Source organism: Argopecten irradians, chromosome 1, assembly GCF_041381155.1.
Source record: "Argopecten irradians isolate NY chromosome 1, Ai_NY, whole genome shotgun sequence".
NCBI lineage: Eukaryota > Metazoa > Mollusca > Bivalvia > Pectinida > Pectinidae > Argopecten > Argopecten irradians.
The window spans coordinates 50724611-50748109 of NC_091134.1; the positions used below are offsets into that span (position 1 = coordinate 50724611).

Sequence of the window (23499 nt, forward strand, 5' to 3'; positions counted from 1 at the left end):
GTATATGTTGTTATCTTGTACGTATATGTTGTTATCTTGTAGTATATGTTGTTATCTTGTACGTATATGTTGTTATCTTGTACGTATATGTTGTTTGTTATCTTGTACGTATATGTTGTTTGTTATCTTGTACGTATATGTTGTTATCTTGTACGTATATGTTGTTGTTATCTTGTATGTATATGTTGTTATCTTGTACGTATATGTTGTTATCTTGTACGTATATGTTGTTATCTTGTACGTATATGTTGTTATCTTGTACGTATATGTTGTTATCTTGTACTGTATATGTTGTTATCTTGTACGTATATGTTGTTATCTTGTACAAGTTTTAGTACGTATATGTTGTTATCTTGTACGTATATGTTGTTATCTTGTACGTATATGTTGTTATCTTGTACGTATATGTTGTTATCTTGTACGTATATGTTGTTATATGTTGTTATCTTGTACGTATATGTTGTTATCTTGTACGTATATGTTGTTATCTTGTACGTGATATGTTGTTATCTTGTACGTATATGGTTGTATCTTGTACGTATATGTTGTTATCTTGTACGTATATGTTGTTATCTTGTACGTATATGTTGTATTTACGTATATGTTGTTATCTTGTACGTATATGTTGTTATCTTGTACGTATATGTTGTTATCTGTGTATGTTATATGTTGTTATCTTGTACGTATATGTTGTTATCTTGTACGTATATGTTGTTATCTTGTACGTATATGTTGTTATCTTGTACGTATATGTTGTTATCTTGTACGTATATGTTGTTATCTTGTACGTATATGTTGTTATCTTGTCGTATATGTTGTTATCTTGTACGTATATGTTGTTATCTTGTCGTATATGTTGTTATCTTGTACGTATATGTTGTTATCTTGTACGTATATGTTGTTATCTTGTACGTATATGTTGTTGTCTTGTACGTATATGTTGTTATCTTGTACGTATATGTTGTTGTCTTGTACGTATATGCTGTTATCTTGTACGTATATGTTGTTATCTTGTACGTATATGTTGTTATCTTGTACGTATATGTTGTTATCTTGTACGTATATGTTGTTATCTTGTACGTATATGTTGTTATCTTGTACGTATATGTTGTTATCTTGTACGTATATGTTGTTATCTTGTACGTATATGTTGTTATCTTGTACGTATATGTTGTTATCTTGTACGTATATGTTGTTATCTTGTATGTATATGTTGTTATCTTGTACGTATATGTTGTTATCTTGTACGTATATGTTGTTATCTTGTACGTATATGTTGTTATCTTGTACGTATATGTTGTTATCTTGTACGTATATGTTGTTATCTTGTACGTATATGTTGTTATCTTGTACGTATATGTTGTTATCTTGTACGTATATGTTGTTATCTTGTACGTATATGTTGTTATCTTGTACGTATATGTTGTTATCTTGTACGTATATGTTGTTGTCTTGTACGTATATGTTGTTATCTTGTACGTATATGTTGTTATCTTGTACGTATATGTTGTTTCTTGTTTTTATCTTGTATTTGTATGTATGTAGTATATGTTGTTATCTTGTACGTATATGTTGTTATCTTGTACATTGTTATCTTGTACGTATATGTTGTTATGACTAATTTTTATCTTGTACGTATATGTTGTTATCTTGTACGTATATGTTGTTATCTTGTACGTATATGTTGTTATCTTGTACGTATATGTTGTTATCTTGTACGTATATGTTGTTATACGTATATGTTGTTATCTTGTACGTATATGTTGTTATCTTGTACGTATATGTTGTTATCTTGTACGTTATTGTTATCTTGTACGTATATGTTGTTATGTACTATGTTGTACATAGTTGTATATGTTGTTATCTTGTACGTATATGTTGTTATCTTGTACGTATATGTTGTTATCTTGTACGATATGTTGTTATCTTGTACGTATATGTTGTTATCTTGTACGTATATGTTGTTATCTTGTACGTATATGTTGTTATCTTGTACGTATATGTTGTTATCTTGTACGTATATGTTGTTATCTTGTACGTATATGTTGTTATCTTGTACGTATATGTTGTTATCTTGTACGTATATGTTGTTATCTTGTACGTATATGTTGTTATCTTGTAGTATATGTTGTTATCTTGTACGTATATGTTGTTATTTGTACGTTATGTTGTTATCTTGTACGTATATGTTGTTATCTTGTACGTATATGTTGTTATCTTGTACGTATATGTTGTTATCTTGTACGTATATGTTGTTTCTTGTACGTATATGTGTTGTTATCTTGTACGTATATGTTGTTATCTTGTACGTATATGTTGTTATCTTGTACGTATATGTTGTTATCTTGTACGTATATGTTGTTATCTTGTACGTATATGTTGTTATCTTGTACGTATATGTTGTTATCTTGTACGTATATGTTGTTATCTTGTACGTATATGTTGTTATCTTGTACGTATATGTTGTTATCTTGTACGTATATGTTGTATCTTGTACGTATATGTTGTTATCTTGTACTTGTTATCGTAGTATATGTTGTTATCTTGTACGTATATGTTGTTATCTTGTACGTATATGTTGTACTGTAGTATATGTTGTTATCTTGTACGTATATGTTGTTATCTTGTACGTATATGTTGTTATCTTGTACGTATATGTTGTTATCTTGTACGTATATGTTGTTATCTTGTACGTATATGTTGTTATCTTATGTACGTACGTATATGTTGTTATCTTGTACGTATATGTTGTTATCTTGTACGTATATGTTGTTATCTTGTACGTATATGTTGTTATCTTGTACGTATATGTTGTTATCTTGTACGTATATGTTGTTATCTTGTACGTATATGTTGTTATCTTGTACGTATATGTTGTTATCTTGTACGTATATGTTGTTATCTTGTACGTATATGTTGTTATCTTGTACGTATATGTGTTTCTTGTACGTATTGTATCTTGTAGTATATGTTGTTATCTTGTACGTATTTGTTTCTTGTACGTATATGTTGTTATCTCTTGTACGTATATGTTGTTATCTTGTACGTATATGTTGTTTCTTGTACGTATAATGTTGTTATCTTGTACGTATATGTTGTTATCTTGTACGTATATTTGTTGTATATGTTGTTATCTTGTACGTATATGTTGTTATTGTCTATATGTTGTACGTATAGTTGTTATCTTGTACGTATTTGTTGTTATCTTGTACGTATATGTTTTATCTTGTACGTATATGTTGTTATCTTGTACGTATATGTTGTTTCTTGTACGTATATGTTGTTATCTTGTACGTATATGTTGTTATCTTGTACGTATATGTTGTTATCTTGTACGTATATGTTGTTATCTTGTACGTATATGTTGTTATCTTGTACGTATATGTTGTTATCTTGTACGTATATGTTGTTATCTTGTACGTATATGTTGTTATCTTGTACGTATGTTTATTTTGTATATGTTGTTATCTTGTACGTATAGTGTTGTATATTTGTTATCTTGTGTATATGTTGTTATCTTGTACGTTATTGTTGTTTCTTGTACTGTATCTTGTATATATGTTGTTATCTTGTACGTATTACTTCATATCTTACAAGTATGTACAAGTTATTACAGTATCTTGTACGTACAAATTATTATCATACGAGATAGATACATTACAAATATTTTTTTGAATAAACAAAACTTGAAATCGTTAAAAATAAGGAAAACATCTTTTTTAGATAAGGTGCCGTTTCATAAGTTGTAGGCCATATCATATTACTACGGTGGCATGATTACTGTCATATCATCCATGTATGATAATGAGCTTGATAGTTATTTCGTTTGAACCCAATAATTATTTCGTTCGCACGCAATAACTATTTCGTTCGAACACAATAATTATTTCATTCGAACGCAATAATATTTCGTTCGAACGATCGTTCCCTCGCAATAATATTGCGTTCGAACGCAATAGTATTTCGTTCCCACGCAATAATATTTCGTTCGAACGCAATAATTTTATTTATTTTATGTCTGCTCCCAGCCACCGTATTTACGGATATCGACCGAAAATTAATAGAAATAATTACAGCTGTTCTACATTGAGTTTTTCTAATTTCAGTCATTCTATAGCTCACATACATATCATAAATATCGTAAAGCATCTCTTTTTAAAATGAGGTTTAATTCCTGTAACATGTTTAGCGATTTCCATTTCAAAACATGTATGCGAAGATAAACATTCGCGGATTAAAACATTAAATGGCAATTCCTTTCTTAATTCGTGGAGATAAACATTCGCGAATTAACCAGGATAGCATAATTTGAGAAAGTAAATTGCACATGATAGAATGTTGGTTTAAAGTATGAAGGAAGTCCTTTCTATTTTTGCGAGGCTTTTTTAATGATATTAAACTGCAGAGGAGTTCTCTTAGATCTCTTATGACAAATATTAGCGCCTCAGATGTCAGAAAAAAAGATAGATTACAACTTTTCAACTCTTTTAAGATGCTTCGATTATGAAACTGGAAACAGTACTGATTCAGCGATAGTAATGAACCTACATGTCAACTGGTTCATTCACCCTTAGTACATTGCTGTGCTAGGACATTGATTGCAAAGAAAAGAATATCAGTGTAAGGAAACATGAGTTAACTCCCCTGGTACAAGACGAACGATATTTGCAAAATTTAGTAAAAATATCTATTTGCCATATTTTGATACTCAGAAGTAACAATTCAAAGTGTCCATGATTACAAAGTAATGTCAATTTTGAAAAGTGATATTAAGAGTAAGGAAAACTGATTGAAGTATAAATATGGCGTCATCTCCTTGTGACGTACATTTCCAAAGGATAACAGTAATGACTGCTTTTGATGATTTAATTCAGTTATTTACTTAAGTTTATATCAAGAAGTCATAATTGCAATAGCAAGTGCGAAATTGAGAAAGAAAAGAAACACGATTCCATTGATGTCAAATAATTCAATTATATAAAGAAACATCGGCTAAAATGTATTATACTTATTAATTAATACACGAAAGAAATTCATCTAGATCATACAAATTAATCGGTAAAAATGATAAGCGATACTATTCAGCTGTAAGCTTTGTAATTTAAGAAAGCAAAATTTCCCGAAAGGAAAAAGTACAAACGCACGAGTTTTACGTTCAATAAGTGGATATCTCCCCTAACCAGGTCGACTTCTCTAGATAACTCGAAATGAAACTAAGAACCAAAAAGTGTTATGATCACCTCCCCCTTTCGTGAAATTGCTCTAAAGGTTACGAATTAAAAATGAATCGCAATACCTATAAGTGCTGTAAGGTTGTTTGAGATGGAAGCGTTTGTCTGTCGATATCAGTATTGACCATATGCACATGCTTTGCGTGTTTGACACCTAGCGATATATGATTGCCACACGCGTGGTTAGCTAAAGTACATATCCCGTCTGGGCATGACGTCTGTCTCAGTCAATATTAGGCCAGATAGTTGATCAGAAATGGACAGGTAACTTTACACAACTTAAAATAATCCAAATCTACCCATGGTGGTACTATCTAGGTGTGTGGGTTTGATAATATTCAGTAATATTGATTCGTATTTCTTTCTAAGGGCACATCCTTTTACCAATTATTGTTGATTATGAATATCTTTTTATTAATTTTTGATGTCCTTATTGTTTGATTAAAGAATAATAAGCTTGATATTTAAGCGCTAGTATGATATATACATTTCTACCTCTCGAAATGTCTCCAATTTATAATACATTTTGTAGGTATTGCATTGGTTACATCAGAAATAGCACCTGGTGAGTAGTTGGATTATTTGAAAATATAAGTTATGTATATGTGTGCACAACTGTTGTCGATAAGCGATGATAAGCGTTACGGTTTTAAAAAAGATAATTAGGTTAAGAATAAATTTTCGTCAATTTTATTTTAGAATTTTTGATACAATTCATAACAATTATGATGATTTAAATTTCGTTCAATGTGATCATTAAATCAATCATTATTAAGGTGTTTCTTGCAACATATATTTACAAATCAAAAGCCACTGACCAGATTTTTTTTGGAAAATTTCTGCCAATTGGAGACTAGGAACCGTCAAAGTAATTATGCTCTGTTTGCATCATGCATAGACAGATATATTCAAGTAATTTGCATTGTTGTCAATAAAAAAAAATTGAAAAAAAACAGCATACAGACTTTGTTCGGGAGGCTGAAGTTGGTTCCGAGTTCCAAGTTCCGTACAAGCTAAACGGAACTCAGAACCAGTTCCGAGTCACTTTGTTTTCATTGTGCATTGCTCCATTCATTTTTGTAATGTACAAAAAAAACCTTTATAAGAAACTATATGTTGCTGTCACAACCGCAGAAGAAACCTTTTTAAACATACGAAATTATCTTTTGTTCAAACGTACGATACCATAAATACAGAGATAAGACCAAACCATAGGTGTCATGTGGTGATTGTAGGATTCCTGATTAATTGATTGATAACAAGTAGTGTGTATCTTAATGCTATTGTTTCTGTATATGTGTGACGTGTATAATGGCTAATCTGTATGCCACCGTCTGTCGAAGTGTGATTGTAGGGGTTCGTTTTAACTGATAAGTAACTCAATCATACTATCTCAGGATATTGATTTTTTTTTTTTTCGACGTAACTAGTCTTCTTTTAGATCAAATTATTGTGATACTAATACAACAGTAAAATGAGAGAGCGCAACGCGCTCAATATATATACTTTTTAAGATATATTTGATATGTATTATCGTGTTTTCATCAATATTTCATGGAATATGGAGGAAACTAAATATTGTGCAGTGCGATAAAATTTGAAAATCGAGAGATGTTATCAGTATCGCATCTAAAGGTAGACATTATTTTAGGTTGTATTTGAGTTAATGAAAAACGTGTACGATTGAAAATATCGGACTTAAATCACGGAAGACGTCGTTGTATCAGTAAGTTCAACTATATGTGCGTCTGTAACGTCATTGGTAAAAACATTTCTAAATTCATGAATCAATTTTAACGAAAAGGAAAGCCCGTTATGCATTGTTTATTTCGCAGGTTGCCTAGAACTATTTGACATTTCACATCTGAATGTGGATCAATTAATTAAAATATTAATGAATGATTAAAAGACCTAATCAACCTTTAATGTCTTGGTCATGTATAGATTTACGAAGCGACTTTTGTTGTGTACAACTATAGAAGGAACCGATCGATATGACGTATACGTTTCCATAGCACCGCAGTACATACTGTGGATAAACTACTAAAAGGATGTGTAACGTTCAACACGCAAAATCTTCAATCACAAATCAGCGCTCAACAAACATTTATATTTTTTCGAGATCGTGCAAAACCGTCAATGTTCTATTTTTGTAACATTATCAGTATTTACCAGACATGGTTGTGACCTTGTGGAGGTAATTTTCACAACGTTGCGTCTCCTCTGGGGAATACTGGCTCTATTTATATCCAATACACAATATATCATTAATTTTTAATTGTAGACCAGGCACAACTCTGTTCTAAAATGGCACAGTATATACCAAAATATCCTTTTATAGCGTACTTTCTATTATAATTGGACTAGAACCTTCATCTGAAATATTTGAGAATGACTATTCAATTTGTCTATTAAATTAAGAATGATATCTTCCAAAATGTCGGAAGATTTTAAATTACCAATTCATAATTTTGTTTCTACTTGAAATAGTTACAAAAATCGAGAAAACACAAAATTTTAAAACAACTTTATTTTATAATAATCAAATTAAACAGCTAAACAGGATATCAACATGATGATAAATTATCAACATAAACAATATGACATGATTTAAAATTTCATTTCAAACTACAAGGTGCGTGATGTTTTTACTAATCCTCATGGAATCAACAACAGGAGTACCATACTTACAGAATGATCAGACCCAGTGTCGCGAACTTTCCTTAAATTTAAAGAATTCTTTAACTTATAATTTCCCATAGGAAAGAAAGGAAACCATTACACAAGTTCAGGAAAACATTTTAAGTTAAGAGGCCTTCTTGATTTCTTGCTAAATTTGTATATGAAGATTTCTAAGTTATTGAATTCCTTAGAGTCAAGGCCCTGAAGTCTAAAACGGGGGTATCTATCGTCATGGGAACCACACTGTAATATTATATCAGAACTGAGTATGTTTTACGTCACAACAATGAAGTGACGCAATGGTATTTGTTGTGGCTTAATATTATTACTTGCAACTTTTTGCAGATTTAATGTCGCGATTTAGGTTTGTACATGTTCTATTTTAACTATTATGTGAAATTTTGAGACGATCTTTATTAGAGGTTTCTAATCGTCCGCAACGCAAGTAAAAATATAGTACTTGTAAAGTAACTAAACAGAAGTATCCAAAACAATGCATGTGGTGTATTTTAATTATGTGCATGATTTCTTCATTTCTTTGTATGAAGATGGTAGAATTCATCAAATAATATAAATATCATTCAGAATATTCTTAGAAGAAAAGGATCAGAATAAACTTTTTGGAAGTGTCACTAAAAGAAATTCTGTTGTATGATAACTATGATATATAATACCGATAGAATGGAGTATATTTCATTGTTTGTTCAAGTTTTTACGTACAATTAACCGCAGTATTGGTTAACTAATACGCTACCTGTACATTGTTCTGTCACAGAACAGTGCCAACTCGATTTAAAGTGCACTGTGGCAAATATCCTACGGTAGACCCTTCTATAATCACCGAGTGGACGATCAACATAATGCGATTTGTGGTCACCAGATGTAAAGATATATGTATTAAATAGTGTAATATGATTCCGGATCTATTTAGGTCAAAACCTATCATAACAATACATGGGCTTAACGATTATAAACTTATACCAAAGTTCTTGTTAAGGATATGATGATGAAATGATAATTATAAAAGATGAGATGAACACACGCGGACAGAAAGGGATTGATAAAGACTAAATACCGAGGTTAGTATCAACTGACTTCGATGATAAACTTTGATAAAACAATAAACATGTTTATTTCAAAAATCCCAGTCAATCAGATATATCTTGGTACCATGTAACTATTTTAACATTAGCAGCGAGTTAGGCTATTTTATAGGTCCATAGTCATACCCACAAATAATGAGCAAAAATATTTCTGAACCTTTGATGGATATATTGTAAAATTGATAGTTTTATTTTTCATAGAGTTTTATAAAAATTGTTTTAGGTTATTTCAGATAGATAAAGTGATATATTAAGTTATCATCTAGAAATATGAATTATTTTCTCATCAAATCATGAAACGTGTTCCGACTATATTACAGAAGTAAATATAAGTAAAGTTGCGAATTCACATATATCGTGTAGTCAAGCCAGGCTGCAGTACTGTAAATGAACTTGTTTTAGCGGAACTTTTGGTTTTGATGTTTCCAGAGACAGAAATTTTTAAAAATAAGATTGCACTTATTGCATCCGCGAATTTATCACTTTCGCACAACACTTTTATCGCGCCAGTATAAGTACGATTACTGTACATTAGTACAGTGTATGCAAACCCACTAAAATAAGATCACTGAAAATGGACAATGTATACAGTGTTGTAGATTAGCCTTACCTATAGAGGGATAACTCCACTGAATATTATCACCGTTATCAACATCAAAGTCAAATTATTGCCATGCAATTAATTAGGAATTTAATCATGTAGGTAATATATATATAAACTGACACATTGTTATTGTCTTTTAGCATCTCCTGCACTGGGATCTAGAGGAGATACGAATTGCATGTTTTTACTGGCCAGAGCCATTTTGCGGTTGTACGCGCCGAATGAATCCTCTGAGTCTGAATCTCTGAACACAACAGGCTCGTTAACACCGGAATCACTGGTGACACTGATAACAGGAGTCACGGATGTCACATTGGGTCTGGGAGGGATCTGGTCGGGTGTCAGCTGGACAGTATGTACTGTCACTTTCTGTGAGCCAGAATCACCAGAAGGGTCACTAAACATAGAGTCTTCCTCTTCTCTGTTCTGTTTTTGCTTTGCCTCACCGTCTCCTATCATTGGAGGTCGTGCTTCGCTCGCCATATGTACGACGGGAAGAGATAGGAAACCATTTCCCCCTGAAGGTGAAAGGTAGCCAGCTCCAGCCGCTGGTGGTATTCCAAGACCTTTATTCTCTGAACTGTTAGGTACAAGTTCCGTCCCTAAGTTAACTACATTTCCAACAGAGGGTTGCTTTTTCGGCCTTACAACTCTGTTTTTCTCTACTATTTCCCGTGGAGTCAATACTTGTTCCTTTTTCTTTTTCAAGGAATCTGTAGGTTTAACAGTCGGCGTTGTACTTGCCGCCTGTTCACTTACGACGGAAGGATTCTCTTCTTTCAAAGGCTGCATTTCACGAACCGTTTCAACAGGTTTCGGCCATGCTTCTTCATCGCTGCTAGACACAAATGAAGGTGGTGGATTCATCACATTATTAGAGTTACTAGTACTAGTACTCGTACTATTAGCTGAAGGTACCCTACCCATGCCCCTGTTGTACGGATTCCTTCTGTAATTCAATGGATTGAGTCGATCACCAATCACATCGTCGCGAAATATTCGCCTTACCCCATCATATGTGGTGAAACGTTTGGGAACATCATCAGTAAAGTTAAGGGGAGGAAGCTCCTGATAATGCAGCCCCACCTTGATAGGGGCTAATGAACAAACACCGTTAATAGATGGATCCATGGGCACAAATTTTAACCTTCTGTACTCCTCGTGGACACGCGTCCGCCAGTCGTACTGGGGATAAGTTCCCGGTACGAAGCGTCTTGGACTTGGATTATCTTGGAGGCTCGACTGATTCTGTCCTAAAGACACAACGTTTAGTCGATTGCCGCGATAGTTACTTCCGGGATAGGATGGGCTCGCATTTGTAGGCGTTTTACGCTTCAGTCTCGTGTCCACTTTAGCTTTTAAAGACGTTTTAAGGGCTTGTCGTCCACTATGATACATATCCGGAGTAGTACCGACCGATGACGCTACACTTGGTCTGTCACTTCTACGTATTGGCGTAGTACCGTAACTTGACCTACCAGACATATCACTCGGTTTGCCTTCACTTTTCTTTCCCCTTTTCTGTAGAAGTTGTTTCTTCATGTATTCTCCAAGATCAACAGGAGGCAGACTGTCAAATCCTAGCATTTTCAACTGTTTGTATTGGGATGAGCCCACTCCATCCTTAGCTACTGGCTTCCGCCGCTTCTGTTTGATGTTGAATGCAAATTGATTGTTATGCTGAGCCACTGAAATGTCGTCAGGAAGATTTGCACGAAGCACACTCTCCTTTGAAACCAGAAATGACGGTCCCTGTCGAGTACTTATTGAGCTTATACCCTCTGTGAAAACGGGGGCTGTAGGTTTGTTGGCGGCCGTCGCCTTATCCGATGGACGTTTGCCCGCCTTGGATCCTTTGCCGCGAATGGATACCTTAACAGGTGGTAGATTTCTTACTGCGAGAGACGTGTCATCTGACACAATAGAATTGTATTGTTGTAAAATTGATAGGGCTTTATCACGTGCAAGGTAGTTGATTTTTACGCGTGTTGGCGTGTCTTGAGCTGTGGTCTTGACGATGCTTTGTGTCGGACCTTTGGGAGAGATCAGCGTATTGTTTCCGTTTGAGACTTTCTCAGACACGTTCAGTGCAGGAAATTTGAGTGCCAGCGAATCACCGTTTGTCCTCTTAGATTCCTTTGATACATGCATTAGATTGCCAATGGGAGGCAATGACCCATCCATGCTTATAGCTGGTTCTGCGTTTCCACCACGCCAGTCTGAAAGAATAACCAAAGTCATCCATATTGAATAATTGACAAAGTGTTACACAAAAGTTATTGTTATATCTTGTAAGAATTGTCAGTCTATCAGTATATTAAGTGGACTGACGCATATCAAATAGTGTACAGTTGTCTTTGTCTGTAAGCGTTCACCCATCTAGCCTCACTAACTATGTTGATGGAGCGATGCCCATCTGTGATCTGACTGAAACACAATGGGCACATTCGTATACATATTCATGCTGAGCGAGTTCTCGTGACCAGCTCGCGTATATTGGCTGTGCATGGCTGTCAATAATAGAAATCCAATGTACCCTATAATCGGCGGTGTTACTGCGTTTGATATTAATCAAAATCGCGTGTTATCAGCAAACCCTTAAAGATGTATTGATCTCTATTCAAACGATCAGGAATCCCAACACTTATACAAACTTTGAAGAACATACATGTAGGCTTTGATATATTAAGTTCCAGTATCCTTTAATTGTGAAAATGAAAGCTTTTACTGCTATAAATTATCTAATATATATGTAAACACTAAATGCAATAAAATGAAATCAAATAAAGCATCTAAAGTAGTAACTGTGGAGGTAGAATGCCAATACACTGATAGCAAATTCTTTTGTTAATGTCCTATGACTTTAAACCGATAACAAAGTTCCATTTAGACAGGATGGCAATTAGACGGATGAAAAAGAATGATTACATTATATACGTAAACAGAACTCATATCGGATGTGTTACACAGGGTTTATATACAGAATATATCAGTGAATAAAAATTGTTATGTCACAACCGTTTTTACACTATACGTAATATGAATCTCAAGCCGCTATCTTTATATTCTATATGCATAACACTCTTTGGATGAAACTAATTTTAAGAGCTATTACGTCAAAGCCTTGCATTAGCTTGACAATGCCTCATCCTTAACCTTTTGTATTTATGACCCCGATGCGTAATGGCGCACGGCTTAGTTAGTATTGCGGAGGCAGTACCCGATTGGTGAACTTATCGAATAGCTTAAAAATAACTCGGCTTAAACTTCAAAGACAATAGATTCTGTAATTCACTATATGTGTGTTGTAATTCACTACATGTGTGCTGTAATTCACTACATGTGTGTTGTGGTTAGAAGAATCTTCAGTTATTCATATTGACATTACCTATTCGTTTATATATCTGTACATTTTTGTTATTTTTAAATTTCGTTATTTTTTTATTTTTTTTTTACAATAAGTTCGCACTGATTGTGCCGGAACAATAAACAGTGTCTCCTTTTGTGTGTAGTATCACTGTTGTCTTTGTTATGCTATACAGATCGACATAAATCGAGTGAACGCATGGATTTTCATTCATGTCGAGCATTTTAGCTCAGACAGAATGTCCCGTATGCCATTTACGTAATTCACGGTATATTTGTTTGACAAACTGCTTCTTATTTACACACCGATCATGGAAAACACAAAACTTGACATTATGCTGGAAATCTGGAAATTTAAGACCTGATTTCGTTGTCCTTGATTTTAATGGTGTGTGTATAATGAATATCACTCTATAGCTTAATGCCATATCAAGAAATGTCCTTAACAGGAACTCTAATTTCTGAAGACATGAAATGAATGCCGTTTTGTGTCGTTTGTTCTTTAGGTGAATAAATATACGTTTACTGTCGACAATTAGTTATTTCTATATTTACTATATATAATAATAATAATAACATTCGTCAATCAGACAGCACGTGACTTTGCATTTTGTATTGTGTATCCTATGTTTGCTCCGACATGAATGGGATTACGTGCGAGCACGAGACGTGGCTACAAACGGCCTGTTGATCGGACAATATCGGACACATATTTCTAGCTAATAAAATAAAACTACTTTTTATTTACAGGTTATTTCAATAAATGACCAACTATAGAAAAATATTAATGCTCATGCAACTAGGTCCTTGCAATTTTAATATGTAGTACTTAGCGAAGAAGCTACACCATGCATATGAATAAATAAAATAAATTCTGTCCGATTCTTTTGATGAACACAGTATCATTAAAATCTTGTTAAAATCGAAAAACAAATGAATATAACCGACCTACTAGAGAAACTATGATCAACCATGTGTCATCCTGGTTATCCCATAATAGTGTTAATGGTGGTACGTATAGAAATTAGTATCTAATGATATGTAATAAATAGCTTAATGCTTCGGTTGAGGTCACACGTAACGTCATACCATATACTTTATGGAATTTCGATATTATACCCAATGTGTGGGATTGTATGCAGGTCAAACTTGGTACGCAATTACTTTTTATCCACATGTTGCTATGGTTACTTCAATAAACCAGTCTGGTCGTCACGGTATTCTGTCCTTAGTGACGCAACGGTATAAATATATACAGAAGTAGTTGATGTTTGTATACTTTGGAAAAATAATAACTAAATATTTAAATTACTTTGACAGAGCATCTTAAATGTCTTATTAAAGAAACTCCAACATAACAATAAAAATAAATGAAAAAAAATCACAATATTTTAGAGCCAGGGGAAATGTTTTAGTTATTTTTGTTATTTCTCTGACGATGCATTTAAAATGTCTTATTTAAGACAATAAAAATAAATGAAATAATTAAAGAACCTATCATCATATCTCAGGGTTAGGGGTTATTTTAGTCAGTACAAAAGACAGATATGACTTTCCCTTTATTAAGTCGACATCAGGTTCTCTTATGTCGATATTTGTGAAAATGTGAAAAATGGCCAATGAAAAATAACCGAAATAGACGAATTGTAGTTAAAATTTCGTCGTTTGTTTGTGAATTTAAAAGCAGTCTGTTTTTTTATCATCAATGGTTGACATACCTGTATTTAAAGTTAAAACTTCCATATCTGTGTCGTGAGGATTGGATGCAGTTAATCTACAAGTGTCCCAAATTTAAAATTTAAAAACCGTTTGTATTCTCTTTTCTAGTAGGCAAATCATATAAAGCGTCTTCAGTTCAGCGCACAGTGATCATGTGCTTGCTATATATCACAGTCATATCACATTCGATGAGCATCCGACTACCTTTACACTGTCTATCTGAAACCTCCTCACAACTCCATCCACTAAGAGCAGCACTTTATAAATTCAATACTTTGCAGGATAGTAAGAAAAGTCATTACATGTATATCTCAAAGTGTTGGAATAATGCCATGAAATGAATATAGGTTTCCACAAATGCTACCTTATGATTAGCCCCCGATTAGCTCAATTATTATTGTGTTATTGGTACGAGAAAGCCTCGACATTACCGACCCAATCTAGATATCACCGGTTAAATGCAGCACGCTTTAAGGTTTACGAAGATTAAGATAAACCATTAATAGCCCTCGATCGGTTATAGGGCTGTTGAGGGGCATGAATTATCACAGGTAAACTTACAATGACCTCAATCGTTACAACTAATTACTTCAACCAAATATGGTAATTGAACTTAATTGGCGGGACCTGGTAAATTGAGGTAGACTAATATATATCAGTACACAACAGTCTTTCAGTAGGCTTACATTATGTTTGTACTTATAACTCACTTATAGTTTTCCATTGTCAATAAAAAAAATAGTGTTTATTGTTTTCATAGATATTTGATTTTTCTAAGTATAGACCCACTTCAGGTAATTATTGACGGTTAAAATCGTCTTATTCCTAAATTATACGGACATAGTTTTGTTTTATTAATTTAAAAGCAGCAAAATTAAAACAATACAAACACCATATACGGCTATGCATTATAGCTAAAAATTTCAATAAAGCATAAAGCGATAGAGGTATCGCCTGACCTATGACTATATTATCCAATTGTTTAAAAAAAATCAGGTGTAGAAATCAACAGTCAAAGCTATTTTCTCGAGTGGTTGGTCCCAACGCTGAGAGGAAAGAGTTTTGACCGTTGACTGATAGGCATGAAAAAAACTGTTTTGTTACTTGAATAACCCAGAACCATAATGATTCGGTGTTCAGTAAAACAAATAGTGGACTTGAACATTCAATAGGTTTGTATAAATGCCTTGCAAAATTCTATTTTCCATGTCTTTCAATAACAACCAAAATATCCTCGGCCGGAGAATTTCATCAGATCACTGTAACGCAATCTTAAACCTGTATGAGCTTCCGGTCAGAATGGCGGTCGTCAAAAGCATGTTTGGGTCTGACGCACCGGTGTTTATGACTTCAACGTTTAAACGCGTGAAAATGAATCTTCTTCAATCAACAGTCAGACTCTTTACTTTTCAATAGCATGTGAGGTTTTGTTTTCCTGTAACTAATTTCAATTCTTGTGAAAACAGTCAAAAATATTTTACTTACATTTAAATAGAGAGTGAGGTAACAATATATTTATATTGATATACCACAGCCTCCCAAAACATCAGACATGCACACACGCCACATATTACATACAGATGGGACAGTCCTTAAATGACACTGGTTGTTAATAGGATGAGTCATCTAATCAACAAAACCAAACGTCAATAACTATCTTTTGTTTCTGTTTTGTTTTACGGTATACTGTCATCGCTGGGCAACAAACTTCCTCCATATTTGGTTTATAATGTTATATTAGATCAATGGATTTAAAGAAGATGTCAATTGATATAGTGTATTTTGACTTTTGATGTAACTTCTGCTACGCTACATAAACAAAATAAATAAATAAATAGGATATTGGATATGTACCTTTGAATAATGTACTGATAATAAATCCTTGCTGTAATTATTTATTTGATTTTTTAAATAATATATTATTGCAGATAAATTATCTGACCTCCAACATGTTTGGTCTTTTTTTGAGCATCACATGAACTGTTGCTTGTTACGTTCATCCTAAAAATCTCCTTTTGACCGCATTCTCCGCTTATATTATAAACTCAACTTCGTTAGATGAGTTTGTGATTGAAAATATAATAATGTTCGGAATACACACAATGCTGTAGTAAGAGCATTATTTCATTTATAAAAAGTTTTCAAATCGTTAAATCTCCCAATTAATTTATTATTATGACGTCTTCAATAATCTCTTTAAAAAAGATAATTAATTTGCCATTGTTATTAAGCAAATCACATTATACCATGTATGATGAGATAACTTTGAATGCTGGTATTATGGAGCTATTTTAATCTATTACCTTTGTAGATATGCCCCCATTAACAGACCGATATAATCAACATCACGCGTGTAAAACATTAATAGGTATGTTAATCGATAAATCTTAAACTGAAATTCAATAAAGATATCAAGAATACTACAATATTGATTTAAGATATCCCGATTTCGTATAAATACTCGCGCTTATGATATGAAATACCCGTGTTTATGTAAATATTTCCACTTGTGTTAAAATTGTTGGTTTTAGTGTTAATACTCACGGTTTTGGTGTAAAAATATCCGATTTTAGTTTAAATAGTTCAGATTTTAGTGTTTAAACTCCGGGTTAAGTGTAAATACTCACGTTTTCACAGATTACGCATTGTGCCTAGATATTTTGTCCCACGGTTTTATTGGAATTATCTACTTCCCATATGAATATGATTAAGTATGATCAGCGCATTATGTGAAATTATTAACAATGACATTAAGTAACGCATCTGTGCTTTGCCAAATTGTATGGTTTGATATCAATGTTATATAAGCTTTATTAATCAAACAGAATCACAATTAAATAACTTAACTAAAAGCAGTTTGAAGACAATGAATAAGATGTTAAGGGTTGTTAGTAAATTCTGAAAATCATGCATTTGGTTTTAATTTTACAATTCGATTTTGAAGTAACTACATATCTCCACAAATGTTCGATTAAGCTAACCATGCTTCCAATACTCAGGTAATGACTACATATAATACCTTATCAAGATGAACCCACGAGATGTGTATTGTTCTATTTAAATTGCTCTATATTAGTACATAGCCGTGTCTACATGTTCACTATTTCGCCATTCAAATTGTACTAAATCTAACTTTTGGAAATCTATGGGGTGGTCGACGAAAATTGATAATAAATAATAATACCACGATGTACTGATCACAACTCAAAATTTAGTAGAACATTGGTTAACTTAGCATCGACAACATATTACAATCCTCGTCTTAAAAGTGTTATGAATTGGTGCCATATATCTCTTCCAAAGTATACATTATGGAGAAAAACTCCAACTTTATAAATTATCCTTAATTAGGACCCGATATGGAGATTTCCATTTCTTACAGTTCACGAGAAGATTACATCGACTGGTTGGGAATAATGTTTTAAAAGGTCGAAAGTTTTTATCTTACCCGACTATGTGTACAAAACTCAAGAACCCATCTGTCAACAATAAATCTCTGGCTTAACTGTATATATATAATAGTATTAATTTTTATAAATTGTTCAAAGTTATGGTCTTTTACTCAACCTGGATTTAGGAATTACTGAATATTGGTACATTTTCATTCAATGTATTACATCGTATTAGGAATTTGTTTATGCTGTCTTTATAGCATGGTATAATAAATTATACTGTATTAGGTTAGGACGGCAGTGTGGGTATATATAACAAAATTAAATATCATATACATGTAATGTTGTATCGTACATGTATTGTAAACACCCTGGCCAAATTATTCAATAATTGTAATAATACTGATCGTTTATGTAGAACATTATAATGTTTACCACAGCGTATGTCTTTGTCACAAATAACTTTTACAAAAATCGAAACGGGAATAATATCTGAAAACAACAGCTGCATTTCAGACACAAATCTAGATCTAAAGTACTATTAGGCTCTAAATACATATTGTGTGATATATGCCTTATTTTCCACGTGTACTGTACATAAACGTATTTATAGTGCCTTGCACCTTTTTACCGCGGTTTAACTTCCCTGTTTTCTGTTATAAGAATGCTACCATCACTCCTGTTATGGCTTAGTGCGGCGCGTAAATTTGATAGAAGTAACATTTGTCCACATAATTTATCATTTTAAATACATAAATCAGATTCAAATGCTAAGAAATATCTTTCACTATGTCAAAATAATCAAAAACCTAACTAGATGCATATACATACATTCTACCTAAGTTACAGTTTTAAGAACAAGATTTTTGACTATCCATGCCGCGTTTTCACCAAACAATGTTTAACATTTTGATGGGAGTTGTCCTTAGTGTACGTACTGTAAGTTTTTTAAGACTGATACATTAAATTGACAAAATAAAGTATATCAATACCTTGGACCTCCAACATCGTGGCGGGTTAAGTTAGAGTTCCGGTGTTTCAGTGTCTCTGCTGTGTCGTCTACCAGATCAGAATTCTCACCAACATCAAATCAGAGCATGTCTTCTTATACCTCGTTAAATAAACTTATTATGCTCATCCGATTTCCTCCCTAATAACTGTACGTGGGATCGATACCCTATAGAGACGGGATTATCGTTATAGCAGGCTGTGACCTAGTGCTTTAAGCTGGTCTATATCACCTGAGTACTTTAATCTTGTGACCATGTTATGAGTGTGAATCCAGTGCGAAAGTTCCACCATAGCTAACTAGTCCTAAGTGTCCCATAGCACGTACACACCTTTATTGCAGAGTCAATGATGTTGAAAGCCGACATTGACTTTTATAGAAAGAGAAACGAGATTCCAACAGGTACCTAGGTATCGATTCAGCCATTCATATCAATATTTTAAACACTTTCATTCGTACTATTGTTATTTTGATAGACTTTCCTCAAGTTTTATGGGAACAAGTGTACATACACTAGTATACTGCAGGTAAAGACATATGGATTCAATATATAAGCACTATAATATTTATTAGAAGAGGTTTATAACAGGACGTAATCAAACCAAATTCACAATTCATATTTGTGATTTCCATAACGAATCTCCCAACACAATGATAATATATAACCTAATTACTTTGAGAAATCTGCGAGTATTAAACGGCTTGATTTGTAAATCATATTAAATTTAATGTGAGTTAAAATCATGCAAACTGGATAGATATCACTGGCATGATATATGCAAATTCATGTATCATGGTTTTGTTTTTTTATATAAATATCTAATATTTCACAAAGACCACGCTCGTTCTCCTTTAGATCTAGACATAAAATGACATGACGCTGGTTTACACATTAATGGTATGATATAGATAAGGGATTTAGAGACGGAACCTTGTTTACGGAGTAGACATACATTGTTTTATATTTATCCACAGGGATAATCACCGGGTAATATTAAAAGTCAATATCTCGTTGTTTTTGTCTTGATTAATTACATGTACCGGCCTTAACATGTAATCATAATAAAACGCGTTTGCAATCTATATGAATGACTTAATGTACTAAAATGGCTACTAATATTATCGCCAGACTAAGTTATCATGAATGAATATCGACTCAAGGTCAAGTGTGTTTCCAAAAGAAAAATAAGAACCACAAACATTCGAAACATGATATTTTTGTTTGACTGAACAATTTCTTATATAACAAGTGTCAGATTTTATTTCATTCAAGTTTCATCTTTATTTTTAATTTATACTAATTAAAATATCCAATGATATCCTTAGATACGCAGGTGTGATGAAAGGTCAGACATTCTATCAATACTCTCCAAACCAACTACGCTAGCCAAGGGTATTCACTACGATTCTCTCCTTGTAACACTCCCCAGCCCTGGCCCTGAGTTGCGGTTTTGAGGCCCCCTATTCCACAGTTACAACATTCTGTACAAAGCAGGGCGAAGCTCGCCGAGAACTCCGACTTTCCTGTATCACATCAAACGTTTCAAATAGTAGAATATAAACAGTTGTGAACTGAGGTATACATAGCAACTTAACCATGCAAACTTAAAAAAGATATGTAAGACAAAACCGTTGGTTACCTTACAAAGGCTAGAGGGTGTTAGACGCTATAAACTATTCATATTCCCTAAGATGACCACAACACACATTGCCTTCACCACACCTTATATTGATGCCGTCATACCCAACTACCTTCAAATGACCTTGCTAAGATACTCCATTTATTTCTAAACGATTGTATTTCCCGGTTTTCCTGTCACTTTACGAGATCGTTATAACATGAAAAGTCACTTAGAGAGAAAAACCCGGATAGACGTCCATCATTAGTTCTCTAACATCCGGCTAATTGCTTCTTGGACTCCATTTACATCACTCAAAGAGACATAACGAATCATAGAATCCGAAGTAGCCGGTCCACATATCAGATATCAATGTCAACTACTAAGTTATAGGTTAATGAAAAACGTTTTTGCTTTCACATCATTAATGGAAATCGACAGGCTTAATCATTTTATGAATGGCTGTTGATAAACAGGTCAACAAGGGACGTCCGTTCGATACGATAGAATGTATATCTGTATTTGTGTCTGTGATGGCTACCTGGGTTTGAGTAATTGTTTGTTTACAGAACTCATGAAGGATGAAATGTTGAGGGCCAATTAAGCACGTCCCAAACGTTTAATTGAAATATATTAAGTATAAAGCCTGGGTTATATTCATATGGGTATTTATAAGCCATTTGTGTTTCTTCTTTCATATTTTTATAAAACTTTGAAAAATTTGGGTTTTTTTTTAGTTTATTTTTCACCCAGAGCAGCAGAGAATCACTTAGCCACCAGCCAACAGCAAATTTTCTTTTTTTTTTAAACTGATTTTTTTTTATTCTACATATTCACCTACACAATATACAATATACACTTTTAACAAATGCATACAGTACACACTTATTAATTATACGTTTACATGCAAGCAAACATGCAATAAACACTGTATATACATACATACAGACATACATAATTCATACATACATACATTCATACATACATACGTGCATACACCCTTACACACCCTCACCCTCACATACATACATACATACATACATACATACATACATACATACATACATACATACATACATACATACATACATACATACATACATACATACATACATACATACATACAAATGCATATTACATATTTATATAATTTGCATAGCTGATGCTGTGTTTTATTCTCATTTTCTCATTACGGTGATTACTTTTCTTTTGATTTTTAATACTATATACCACATATCAATGACAATGTTGTATTACATATTTTCTAAAATTGCCCTGCCTGAAGCATGCCTGTTTATACATAGTTACAGGCCAAAAATCTGACAATGATTCAAAAATTCACCTAATATGATATAATATTTAATTTAAGGTGTTTACGAGTTACGTCAAACTTTGAAAAGTTGATTATGTTAAATAGTTTGATAATTGCGTCCTCATTAAAATTAGACATTGTGTTATAATTTTAGAAATATTATACTGCATTTTATTAAAAATGAATGTTATTGCATATCTAAATCGAAATATAATACTTTTTTCATTTTAAACGATAACAGAATCATTTCTAAAACTGTACATAAACATTATCAGATCATATTCTAGTATACCTTATAGATTTTACCCAAAACCTACCACGCAGACCAATTGATACAGTTCTGCTTTGTCCCACAACCACAGAGACCCGACACGTGTGTAGACAAGGATTGACTAATGATGAACTTCCATGTGATACCCGACACGTGTGAAGACAAGGATCGACTAATGATGAACTTCCATGTGATACCCGATACGTGTGTAGACAATGATCGACTAATGATGAACTTCCATGTGATACCCGACACGTGTGAAGACAAGGATCGGCTAATGATGAACTTCCATGTGATACCCGACACGTGTGAAGACAAGGATCGACTAATGCTGAACTTCCATGTGATACCCGACACGTGTGAAGACAAAGATCGACTAATGATGAACTTCCATGTGATACCCGACACGTGTGAAGACAAGGATCGACTAATGATGAACTTCCATGTGATACCCGACACGTGTGAAGACAAGGATCGACTAATGATGAACTTCCATGTGATACCCGACACGTGTGTAGACAAGGATCGACTAATGATGAACTTCCATGTGATACCCGACACGTGTGTAGTCAAGGATTGACTAATGATGAACTTCCCTGTGATACCCGACACGTGTGTAGACAAGGATCGACTAATGATGAACTTCCATGTGATACCCGACACGTGTGTAGACAAGGATCGACTAATGATGAACTTCCATGTGATACCCGACACGTGTGTAGACAAGGATCGACTAATGATGAACTTCCATGTGATACCCGACACGTGTGAAGACAAGGATCGACTAATGATGAACGTCGACTAATGATGAACTTCCATGTGATACCCGACACGTGTGTAGACAAGGATCGACTAATGATGAACTTCCATGTGATACCCGACACGTGTGTAGACAAGGATCGACTAATGATGAACTTCCATGTGATACCCGACACGTGTGAAGACAAGGATCGACTAATGATGAACTTCCATGTGATACCCGACACGTGTGTAGACAAGACAAGGATCGACTAATGATGAACTTCCATGTGATACCCGACACGTGTGTAGACAAGACAAGGATCGACTAATGATGAACTTCCATGTGATACCCGACACGTGTGTAGACAAGACAAGGATCGACTAATGATGATGAACTTCCATGTGATACCCGACACGTGTGAAGACAAGGATCGACTAATGATGAACTTC

At 33.6% G+C, this 23499-nt stretch overlaps 1 protein-coding gene across 3 annotated transcripts; it reads right to left on the reverse strand.

Moving 5' to 3' along the window:
• Positions 1–7763: 7763 nt before the first annotated feature.
• On the reverse strand, positions 7764–19344 carry LOC138331868 (uncharacterized). Of its 3 annotated transcripts, none has more exons than XM_069279709.1 (2): positions 19090–19344; positions 7764–11839 (listed from the first exon to the last, which is right to left on the reverse strand). In XM_069279709.1, exons 1-2 carry the CDS (start codon positions 19103–19105, stop codon positions 9747–9749), a joined length of 2109 nt encoding a protein of 702 aa, XP_069135810.1. In that variant the 5' UTR covers positions 19106–19344; the 3' UTR covers positions 7764–9746. The 3 variants fall into 3 exon arrangements, with proteins under 3 accessions (XP_069135810.1, XP_069135818.1, XP_069135802.1); XM_069279717.1 differs by lacking the exon at positions 19090–19344 and adding an exon at positions 17333–17424; XM_069279701.1 differs by lacking the exon at positions 19090–19344 and adding an exon at positions 14705–15091.
• Between the last annotated feature and the right edge of the window lie 4155 nt (positions 19345–23499).

What these genes read in the sequence shown, in the direction of transcription:
- LOC138331868 (XM_069279701.1), bottom strand. Translation starts at nt 14,729, where the DNA reads ATGGAAGTTTTAACTTTAAATACAG. An exon ending in AGTTTTAACTTTAAATACAG is followed by an intron (nt 11,840 to 14,704) that starts GTATGTCAACCA and finishes TTATTCTTTCAG; the next exon opens with ACTGGCGTGGTGGAAACGCA.